The sequence below is a fragment of the Lytechinus variegatus genome, chromosome 2, assembly GCF_018143015.1.
Source record: "Lytechinus variegatus isolate NC3 chromosome 2, Lvar_3.0, whole genome shotgun sequence".
Taxonomy (NCBI): domain Eukaryota; kingdom Metazoa; phylum Echinodermata; class Echinoidea; order Temnopleuroida; family Toxopneustidae; genus Lytechinus; species Lytechinus variegatus.
In genome coordinates this window covers 55,985,586-55,997,734 of record NC_054741.1, presented here as the reverse complement: position 1 = coordinate 55,997,734, position 12,149 = coordinate 55,985,586, and the positions used below count along the sequence as shown (strand labels likewise).

The window sequence follows — 12,149 nt, the reverse complement described above, 5'->3', positions numbered from 1 at the left end:
TGAAGGGGAGTACGAAGATTTGTGGGGTGAGTACTTTCTACTGACCTTTATTAAGGGTTTGTATTAAATCAGCTCATCATTTGAGGGGTTTTACATACATTTATACCACCCATTTGAATAATTTAATATGATGTTCATTATAATGAATCCTTTATTTTACTATTCATGTTAACTTTATAATGTCAAAATTATGCAACTCAAATCTAGGTGGATTTTCTTTTGTTCTAATAAACAAAAGACATGAGAAATGAAAAGGAACATATGCATTAAATAGAAATTGTTGAAGAAATGATGCAGAAATGGAAGTATGTTGTGGAGTACCATTTGTTCACATCAAATAGATCTACAGCTGGGTTGAATTTAAAAAAAGAAGAACTTATATGAAATTATAAGAATAGAAAACCTTTTTTGTGAGTAGAAATATAGTGTAACATTATGAAGTCTTGTTATGCTGCATTTGAATAATGGCTTGATATAAGCAGAGCCTGTTAGGATTTATACATGGTCTCTAATATAGCAGACCTATTAGAATAATCAATACAAAACTCAAACCTCAATACTGAAATAAATACAAACAATATCATAGACTGCAACAAACAAGTTGTACAAAATAAGTGAAATTTATTCATCAATGCTTATTAATAAATAGAGAAGAATACAGAAATGGAAGTATATTGCATATTGTTATTTGTTCACATCAATCGTCAATCACATCAATGATAAAATCGTTGGTTGATTTTTCATGTAGAAGATTTGAAGATAACTTGATTGTACATGAATAATTGTAAGGATAGACAACCTTTGTTATTGTGCAGAAAATATTCAAAATAGACCATCACAATATTGTCAGCAAGTAAGCCTTCTTTGAGTGTTGGGACTGTATGTACAATATTCCTGTATCAAGTGAAATGCAACTTTCCTCTAACCAAACCCTTATGAAAATCCTTATCCTCATTTATTTAAAATCCCTTCTACATCCTTACCCTTGGTCTTAATAGAGAAATCAAGGCATTCAGGTCACAATTCTGACTCCACTAAATTTTCATAAATACATATTTGCAGAGCTGCCAGCCTGAACAAGAACATTGCAGTATTACAAAAAAAGCTGAAAATCAGTATTTTGCTGAGGAAATCAGTATTTTTAAAGAAATACCATAGGACAAATACATACCGGTAAAAACTGAAACTTAAGAAATCAGTGCTTTGCCTGAAACCATCAGTAGTATTCTCATTTTTCAGTACTAAATGCTGAAAATCCGTAATACTTGGCAGCTCTGCTTTTGGGTTTTATTTCAAATAATATTCTAATTTGATTCTACATGATCATGTAATGCTCACACATTGTAAACATTGGAATGTTCATACATTCGTTTTGCAGCTCCCCAGAATGATACAGACTGTTGCTTATAAATGACTACTGGTATGCTCATAATGTCAATAGTATCTCAGGTTATGCATATTGTACTCCTTTTTAGATCTACAATAGTCAATATCTCTAGTATCTAGGAGTAAAATATTTTTCTATAAGAAATACCAGTATGTTATTAAGAAATTACATGAAAAAAGTCAAAAACACAAAAAATAGAGGCAAGTTAAACCATTGTTTTAAAAATGTACATTAGCTATTTAGTGCAGAACTGCTAGAAGTGATGTGAATAATAGAGAAAAAGGACATGCGAAGGGCATAGGGACATGCTATGTGTGATGCGCTATACAAGAATTGAGCATTATTGTTTATTATTATCATTAAACTGCTCATTTTAAAGAACAAGTCGATTAGATTATCTTATCTTAATGTGGTGCATTTGTACAAAGTTATATTACATATAGGCAAGTTAAACTGAATATTTTTGAATGGTAAATTTTGAGCTTTTGATCTTGTTCTAGTTGTCTGTAGTCTGTACCCCCCATTCTGAAAGGGTTTCCTAATAGATACAACCAGCTGTTCACCATGCCCGGGATTCAGCAGTGGCTCCATATAGTTTTCAATATTTTTGCTGGGGGAGAAAAGCATGCTCATGCTCAATACATCATTGAGCTCCAAATTTTCCCCTGGAAAATACAGTGGGGGAAAATATATTTATTACATGAGCACCTGGAACTGACAAATCATTTATTTAGAATACAAATAAATATTCATTGCAGGGATGTAAAAATATTAAAATATTGCAAAGTGGAGAAAATAGTTCTTTGAACATTTCATAACAAAGTTGATTTGTTCGTAATGCATAAGTACAATGATCATGAAATCCTTTGTTGAAAGCTGTGTAATGTTCAATATGAATGATTAGCATTCCTTGATCTTCATTTCGCTTAATACCTTCATTGAATTCTTGCATAATCAAAGAAAGTACATGTAGATGATGATATAAGATAGAAACATCTTAAATCACACAAAAATGAACAAGGCAATAGTTTGCATATTTTTTATCATTCTTTCAAAATAAGCTGTAAAGTCAATAATACCTCCAGCAATTATTCGGTGGACCAATGTATTAGAGCACAATGGTTTTGCATTTTGTAAAGATACAACCAATGAATTTGTAACAATGCCCAGGTGGACAATCTTTTTGATCACATATAATTTCAAAGCAGAGAAGTATATTACAATAGACAAAATTGGCACAAACGGTACAGCAGATTTTGTATGTAGAAAATGTTCCAGGGGGTGTTTCACAAAGACTTAAGAATGACTTTAGTCGCACTTAAATGCAGACGTGTACTTAAAATGCAACGCACAATCTTATTGATAGATACGCAGTAGTGCACGTCCTCATGACATGATCTGACCATTGTGGTCAAGCTTTTCATACCTCGCACAATTCTGTATTTAAGTACAACTCCAAGTCATACTTAAATCTATGTGAAACACCCCCCAGATCTTTTGTTAAAAATAAGGAATTAATTTCCAATTCCAGCACTACATTGATGAAATGCTTTTAGGCCATGTCATAAAGAGTTATAACGGATTAGAATCAATCACAACTTCAGATTTTATCACAAGACTTTGATTACGATCAAAGTCATTCCCAAGTTCAGATTGCTCTAAATCAATCATCATTCTAACATAAATTACCAGTAAAGGTTGCATAGAGATACGGCAGTACTGATGTAATGATAATTTCTCACACACCTTTATACTTTATAAACAAGCACAAAGACTTCATGAAAAAACACAAGCTCATGCTTTGATCTTTATTCTTAATATATTGCATAGTTCAAAAAAAAATTGTTTTGAATTGGCTGCCTGAGAACTATAACAAAGTATTGTCGTTGCTTTCAGTAGTATGGGTCTGATATATCTGTCTGTACGCCTTCTTCAAATATCTGTTCCTCCCATTTTGAGAGCTGGGAAATGAAATCTCGATGCGGTCTGATGTTGCTCTTGCAGGTCTGCAGATGCTTGTATGCTTTCTGTTGAGTTGACAAATAGTGGGAGTAAACAAAATCTTACTATTTATAGATTACATCAACCTGTAAACTTAGTATTTGAGGTGTTACCGTGAAACATACTACACATCAAAATCTTATTGTTTGTAGACAACATCAACTTTAAACTTATTATGCGAGGTGTTGCTCAATTTTGTAAGCTCTCTTGAAGAAATTGATGGTTATAAACCGGAACATGCAAAGAATGTGAAAACTGGAAAGCCTTAATGCCTATAAAAAAGGTAAAATAACCCTGAACCACATCTTGATTTATGATCCTTGGTAGAAATTTTTAAACAAACACTTTTCTGAAAATCACTGATTTTTTCTCTAAGAAATGACCTTCTGGTTGTCATCCTTGATATGAGTTTCAATGGGAAGTCCACCGTGACATAGAGTTGGTTTTTAATAAAAAGATAAGAAAAAAATGAAGATTTGATGAAAATCCATCAACGATTAAATAAAAGGAGTTATTTATTTTTTTTAATTTTGAATTTGTGACATCACGTGCCAACTGATTCTCCATGTGTCATATACGATGAAAATTCCATAAAAATCCATTTTCTTAAAAAAAAAAAAGAGTTAAATTACTTGTATATACCTAATCTCATACCCACGTCTGTTTTCAGTCTTAATGAATCAGTATTACATATTTTTCTCTAGGTTTTCTGTTTTCATTGACAGCACGTTTATCGTCAGGGTGAACTTCCCTTCACTAATTCTTCCACACACACATGCATACAGTTCAACTTTCATGGCTTACCTGTAAAGTCCACTTGTAATGATACATAAGGTAGGCTAGGATCGCTGCGGCACTCCGACTTATCCCATGCTCACTACTTACAAGAATTGCATTTTTCTCTGTTACATGCTTTCCTATTGGATGAAACAAAATATGGATGAATTTATTCAGAATTGTAGCACAATGCATAAATAGTCACTGTATCATACTGAGATGAGTTTGTGTGTTGCAACAATTAATTTTTAGTGTTAATTTGGGGCCACCATAGTATATACATGTATAGGTACATTATTCTTCATTTGTTTGAATTATGTGTACTTATCTTTTATGAATTTGTTTCTTCAGATAATTTACATAACTTTTCAGTTCATGTTTTATATATGTTTGACTTGGTATTTTTATTTTTTAATTTTACTCGTTTGAATATGAATCAATTGAATTATAAAGCCATGGATCCGGAGCTGCACCATCTGATCAAACAAAATAACCTTTATCAATTTAATTCAACTTGATGTAATGACTTATGGCATGAATGCAAGCCTCTCGTCAATTTGTTCCTTCATTAAAAAAAAGAAATGCAAAAGCTAACTTTCTATGTAGCACACAAAGCATATAAGAGCATTTTTACACTTCCAATATATTAAAGCTGTAGTAAAAATCATCCATGTTCCCCCTCATGGAACCTTACATGCTACATAATGGATATGTCACACAAACTACCGGTATACATTTCTATATTGAAAGTATGAACGATTGACTCGAGACCAGCAAATGACAACATGAGGCTTCTTAAAATGTTCTCATACTATGCACTTTTAATCAAACCTTTGAACCCTGAATTAATTGGGACGGCCGTGACCCTCACCCTGAATTATCAGCCGATATCAAGCTTATCAGCAAAATGAATGAATACATGACATTTGAAATAAATGATCTCCTATTGTCATGATTCGAGCCCAGCAATGTCAGCGGCACCTTACTCTGCTGGTTCCTGGCCTGGCCTGGCTGATGTTGTTTAGCTAACCGTACTACTGATAATCTCAAAATTTTCTAAAAAATCACTCATTTGAAGGAAGAAAATTCAGCAATAGCTTTCATATAGTCTGTATACAACTCGCTATGTATTATTGCACAAGCGTTCTAGGTACGGTATGATATTTTGGTCTTTTTTATGCTCAAACCTTATAAATGAAAGCCAACCGTCGATGAAATTCCTGGGGGGGGCCACTTACATTGACGTGTGGATACCATGCGCGACCAAAAAAACATGTAAAAAGGACATCTTTTTCACGATGGGTGTCAAAAACACAAAAATAATGAAAAAAGGGTATCTATTTCGCTAGGACAATTACCTGTTTAGGGTCAAATTTGCGGGGATGATAAAACAAAATTAAAATGTTTTATAAAAAATGTCCTTTTTTCCCCAACACTTCGTGTTTAAGGTCCGATTTGCGTGAGGTGTAGAAGGTGGGGTCGTACTAAACCAAATAAGGTAAAGCCGACGACCGAAGGACCCGTAACAATAAAACATTCCTGTACTTGTTTAGGGGTTCATTTCAGGGAATATTTGCCAAGATTATCGTTTTGTTTCCAATACTTGCTAAGGGTAGGGTTTGACACCCCAATACTTGTTAAGGGGTGCATTTTCAGAATATTGAAATTACGTGTTTAGGGTGCTTCTTGAGACCCCATGGTCGCGCATGGTATCCACTCGTGAATGGAAGTGGCCCCCCGGGTGAAATTATAAAATGAATTTATCAACTGAATATCTCTAAAATGACATCATTTTTAAAGGTCATCTGATATCTAAAACCCTTGCTTTTCGATTTTACATGACTTGAAGCAGGTATTCCAGCTTTTCAGGTTCAAAGGATTAAGACCAAGGCCCAGTCTATTAACAAGTAATGTAAAATCTTCCAGTACATCATCATCAATCAATTTTTGAAAACCTTTTCTCACCTATGAACTGACAAGCTTGTGATAACTGTGATAACATGTCTGCTTCATTTCCATCTGGCAGAGGACAGTGCATTAGTTCAACTCCAACAAGCCCCTCTTGCCTATAATGAAAGAAAAATATGACCAAAGTTTACACATTTATTCCTAAAAGTAAACGTTGAATTATAAAAGAGCTCATAGCCAGTGCAGCTCAATACATTATTTCACATGAAAATATGTGTATGATGAATTAAGTGCATGTTTGTGAATGTGTGACTGTGGATGGGAGGGGAGGGGAGGGGGGGGGGGTAGCTGGGTTTTATTTTACAATATGATATTCACTACATTCACAAAGTAAACAAAAAGTCACATTTATAATTGGTAGTAAGAGCCATATGAGTAATTCATATATTAAACAGTATTCTGCTTACCTTCTTACCATACTAAGTATTTTTTTTCAAATCCCTAGATTTTTATCCTAATTATCAATTAAATTCCTTTCAAAATAGTAATCAATTTCAAGAGGGTGTGCTGCAAGCAATTAAGTTTATGAATAAAAATAAGCATAGTACAGGAAATGCCTGCTGTAGGCCTACCCAACATCGCAATAGCCGGAGAAAAAAAATGCTAACCCCTAAGATTAAATAGTAATTTTTCATGCTGACATTATTAATATGGAATGTCAACTTATGCAGACTTCATTGTAACTTTATCTGAAATTTGAAAACAAAGAAGCTTAATAATTTCTAAGTGAAAAATTGCCCCGTGTATGAAGCCATCATAGGTATAGCACATTTAAGAACATCCCATTGAAACATGTATACTAAACACACAATGCTATGGGCTGTTCAAGAGGTTAGATGGTCTGGGTGAAAAAAAATACCCCTGGATGATATACCCATGTAGACTTACAACTCCTCAGCATCCTGTGAGATGTGCAACACTCCTTTGATCTTCAGATCTTTCTTCACCCCAGGACTGCATGCTTGCTGATAATTACCAAGGTACAGATGACCTGGAAGTACTTCAACAGGGTAAGGTCGAAGTTCATCCATCTCTTGTGGCATGTATAATATCTGTTTAGAAAGATAAGGAATTAATTTAATTGGTGAGCATGAATTTCAAAATGGAAGGATTTTTTTCATTAACTTAAATTTTCAAAAAAGTCAGAAGTAAGAAAAAACCCAAGGGTGGATCCAGGATCTTCCAAATGGGGGGAGGGCACATGTTCCAGAGGAAAAATTTGACTAGCTCCCCCCTCCAAAAAAAGTCCTCACTTTCAAAAGGGGAGGGGAGGGCACACTCGTGTTTTAACGCATAACAAATTTTAAAATTGTGCCTCTCAAAGGGGGGGGGGGGGAGCCAGCTATGCCCCTAAACCCCAAACTCCACCCCATGGATCTGCAAGTGGAAGAATCTATTAAGATGAAGGGAAAAGTGGGTTTTAGGTAGCTTGAGAGTGAATTTCATGTCCACGCATTCCAACCACTTTTCATAATTAAAAAAATGAAATATGAACCAAAAAATATTGTTTTAGAAAACCTAAATGACAATATATTGGATTTTTTAATTAACATTCCTTAGCAGACAAAATTTCCATGAAAAATATAAATGAATAACATTTGTCATTTTTTAATTCTCAAATGATTTTATGCATGTGATGGATTTTGAATAATTATTCATAAATTTTCTTTGGTAAGTATGTTATTATGTATGTGAAATTGAGGTATGAAACTTTGAATAGAATTTTTTTTTCATAAATAATTATGAAATGTTGACAAGAATATGTCAATGTTACTTTACCTTCTGTGTTCTGAGGAAGGGATAGAGTGCAGAGAATTCCTCATAACCTCCTCTTAGAATCCGAACTGGGTTTCTACTTCCTGCCTCTGCCATCACCTTGGCACACTTAAAGGCTGGACCTGAAGAAAATCACAAAGAATTTTGAATTTCTTTTACAAGATGCATGTATCATTGAATAAAAGCTTTAATTGTGGATTGTGTTTTCCATCAATTCTTAAACTTTTACTGAAATTAATAAAGAGGCCCTCTTTTTCATGAAACAAAGTAGCATGTATAGTAGTGACAGTAGTGTGTACTTTTTTAAATTTGAAGGATTAAGAAATATAAAAAAATAATTATCAGAATATTTTGTTACTTACTTTCTCTTTTTGAAAGACTTGTAGTATTATTATCAAGGACGATCACATGCATTTTGCATTCAATTTCTGCACCATACGGAACCAGAAATTTGTCTTCTGCAGTCTAAATGAAAACAAAACAAACAAAAAACATATACAGTAGACATTGCCTTCCATGTCATAATTTATTTCCTCACAAATGTCTAATGTTAATGGGGTTTCTTCCCCTCCCCCCCCAAAAAAAGGAAAAAAAAGTGGTACAGTATTATGTTGAAAGTTATTTCATAGCATACCACATCAATCATACCATATCTTTAATCTGATATGATATATTGTATCATATCACATATCATATTATCTATCGTATCATATAACATCAAGCCATACAATATCATATGTCATATATTACATATTATACATATCATATTATATCCTATAATATCATATCATGTAAATAATGTTTTTGAAAATGGTGTTTTTAGGCTTTTATGAATATTGGGTATAACAATCTTTGATTGTTAATGAAATTATGATATATCCATAACATTCCTGCATAGCAAACTGTGAAATGATACCAGCAAAGCTATTCATTGCCTTATACAAGTTACCCTATTAAAGGAAACCAAAACCCAAGAAGAGAAGTAATCTTATTGGAAAGAGTAAAATAAGAGGAACGATTTTAAAAAAATTTCATCAAAATCGGTTATGAAATAAGCAAGTTATGGACTATTAAAAAGTCTTGTTGTATTTACTATGTGGATCCTCAAATTGGCAAGCGTGTTTCAAAATGGCTGATTTTGTGGACAACTCTCCATTTGTTTTGTACACATATTTTCAGATTTTCCCCTTTATTTTACATATTTCACATTATCTCCTCCTGACCTTGACATATATGGTGTGGATTATATTTTCCCATGACATATGTTGTGCTCAGGAGGCAAGATTCAATTTGAAAGATGAGGAAAATCTGAAAATTTGTGTACAAAACAAATGGAGAGTTGTCCACAAAATCAGCCATTTTTTGAAGCACGTTTGCCAACTTGAGGATGCCCACAGAAAGTATAACAAGAGTTTTCAAATTCCCATAACTTGCTTATTTCTTAACCGATTTTGATGAACTTTTTTTCAAATTGTTCCTCATATTTTACTCTTTCCAATAAGATTACTTGTCTTCTTAGGTTTTGGTTTCCTTTAAGCTGAAAAAAAAATCATATTCCATGTGATATCACAGCTGGTGATAATCAAATACATAGCATTGTGCAGTCATAATTTAGAACCTACCCTTGGTGCTCTTTTGGATGTTAAGATGTGACTTTCATTATATTCATTTGTCTGTCTGGCATCTGTTGAAGGAATAGATAATATATGCAAAAAGGGTAACAAATATTTCTTGAAGGTTATGAGAGGTTTGAACATAATTTGATAGAGAAACAAACATCAGAAGTGATGGCCATTGATTGGTCATCATCATTTTGGAAGGGGGAGGGGTGAGGTCTTCCAAGCCATTCGGGTACTTGCAAAAATGTACTGCTTTGTTTATATGGAGGAAACATTTTCTAGATATAGCAATAAAAAAATGTATTATTTCACAACTGGAGGTGGAGCGTTGTGGCCCAGTGGATAAGTCTTCTGACTTAAAAACCGAGGGTCGTGGGTTCGAATCCCAGCCATGGCATAATTTCCTTCAGCAAGAAACTTATCCACATTGTGCTGCACTCAACCCAGGTGAGGTGAATGGGTACCTGGCACGATTAATTTCTTGAATGCACGAGTGCTGAAGGGCAGTTCGAGCTAAAGCCGGGGTAATAATAATAACAACAGGCCCCGGAATAGAATATTTCTAGATAGATGGCGCTATACAAATGCCCATTATTATTATTAACTGAGTATCCTCCAAGTTATTTCTAGCATGAAATGGTTTGATTTTTAGTTACGGTACTAGTAATCAAATACTGATCTATTTTCTTCTTGCCTGAGTTGTTCAACAAAATCAGCTACACACAGCATGAATTCTGAAAAGGGCAGTAAAATAATCTCACCTAATAGTAAAAGGTAGTTTGGATCACTTAGCGCAGGAAAGACAGTAGCCTGTTGGAGGATATTATAGAGCTCAGTAGGTTCACACGTTAATATTCTTGTTCCAACTTTGCTGATCAAACGAGGGGTAGATACCTAGATAAAATCAAACATATTTCAAGAGATATATAACAAGTGGACCACATCTCAGTCTTGCCTGCATTATGCAATTCAATGAAGCAACAGTGCTAACTCTGAAGCAACTACCGTACATGTACAATGAGTATTTTTTTCAAAAAGGGGGATAACACTTGTTCACTGCAACCATCCTGCCTGTGGGAATCTACAGGTAGGACTATGGTATGCCAATGTACGTTGTACATAACACACACGTTGAAAAATCATTAACATATCACTTTTGGGACCAAAATTACTAATTTCCATATAGTAAAAAGTTGCAATTTATTTTTCATTATTAACTTTGGAATACTTTTTGTATTCACCAGAGCGCTCGAAAACTTGAATTTTGGGCATATTCTTGTGTCATCCTCTATCGGTGGAAAGTAAGATGGCAAGAAAATTTTCATTTTTCAATCTCTATTTTTAATCAAGAAAAAAATGATTTAAAGAATTAAATTTACATATGTGCCAAGTTATATGGTGAATAGCTGTAATGAAAAATGACAGTGTTAGAAAATCAACCATTTGTCTTATATAAAAAGAGAAATTAAGCCAAACATTGCCACCATTATTTTGCCACACATGGGGATGTAACTGAGAACATGGTTATATCATAACCTTGTTCATTGAATGAATGCAGGGGGATAACAAACATTCATTTGATAATGATAAAATTCATTGAGAAAATTATAATGCTAAAACATAATAATAATGATATCAACAACGATAATATTACTAAAATCAAAATAAAGAAAATAATGTCTATTAAAATATATTAATGATATTTAAAACAGTTATTAATGAACATAAATATTTAATATGTTATATTGATCTGTGACTGCACAGATGAGTTATTCACAATAATTGGGTCAGACTCAGAAATTTTTTTTCAACTTTTTTTTCTGCTCCCTGCATGGGCCCTGGGCTGCCTGGCAACATAATAATAAGAAAAGTCTAAACTAATGTTGTTAATCTGTTCTTAGTTTATGTCTAACTCCTGCTGAAATGATTGGCTCTTTTTCTGGCCAATTCATTTGGTATTTTTCACCATGGCATGGTTACTGGAGTGGTATTATGAGTATGGTACTGGGTGATATTGATTAACTTATTTAACTTAGACTGCTACCGGTAAATATTTAATAGTAAAAAATAATCTAACGTTAGTCATTATTACAGGACCCCTATCAATCCGCAAACTTACTCTACCTTTGAACATAAATACCATTAATATGACTTACTTTCGAAGACATCTTAATTCATGAGCAAAATTCTTACTAGGTAGAAAATCTGAGGTAGAGAAGACGACATCGACAGAGAGCTAGACTCAGAGTTTCGCTTTTCAAGTCACACCGAATTGCATAGCGTGCGTTGCTAAGGCTAACATGTGAGCTCCTCCCATATTTGTTTGCAGGTAGCAAATTGGACTGGTAAAATACCATATTATATGTCTACAACACACGTCGCGATCGTTTATTCACGTGAATACCTAACAATAAAGAATGTACTTTTGTCTCTAATGTCAGCTGTGCAGAAATTCTGAGAGAGCAACAGTCGTTTCTATTTTTTTTTATTGTTCAATGCACATTGTAATCATTTCACATTTGGATATTAAATGAAATATTATTATAGTTCCTTAGACATATATTTACAATCCCATCCTAAAAAAAAGGCATTTTAAAAACAGCGTAAACAAAATCTTCTTC

General features: G+C 33.5%; 1 protein-coding gene across 2 annotated transcripts; it reads right to left on the bottom strand.

The window, feature by feature from the left end:
- Positions 1–604: 604 nt before the first annotated feature.
- Positions 605–11,790, bottom strand: LOC121408421 (serine/threonine/tyrosine-interacting-like protein 1). 2 transcript variants are annotated; one of them, XM_041599899.1, is made up of 9 exons: positions 11,685–11,790; positions 10,290–10,422; positions 9,532–9,593; positions 8,272–8,374; positions 7,913–8,031; positions 7,022–7,185; positions 6,131–6,231; positions 4,193–4,305; positions 605–3,414 (listed from the first exon to the last, which is right to left on the bottom strand). In XM_041599899.1, the coding sequence occupies exons 1-9, from the start codon at positions 11,694–11,696 to the stop codon at positions 3,280–3,282; spliced, it is 942 nt and encodes a 313-aa protein (XP_041455833.1). In that variant the 5' UTR covers positions 11,697–11,790; the 3' UTR covers positions 605–3,279. The 2 variants fall into 2 exon arrangements, with proteins under 2 accessions (XP_041455833.1, XP_041455832.1); XM_041599898.1 differs by having other exon boundaries at positions 11,722–11,769.
- Between the last annotated feature and the right edge of the window lie 359 nt (positions 11,791–12,149).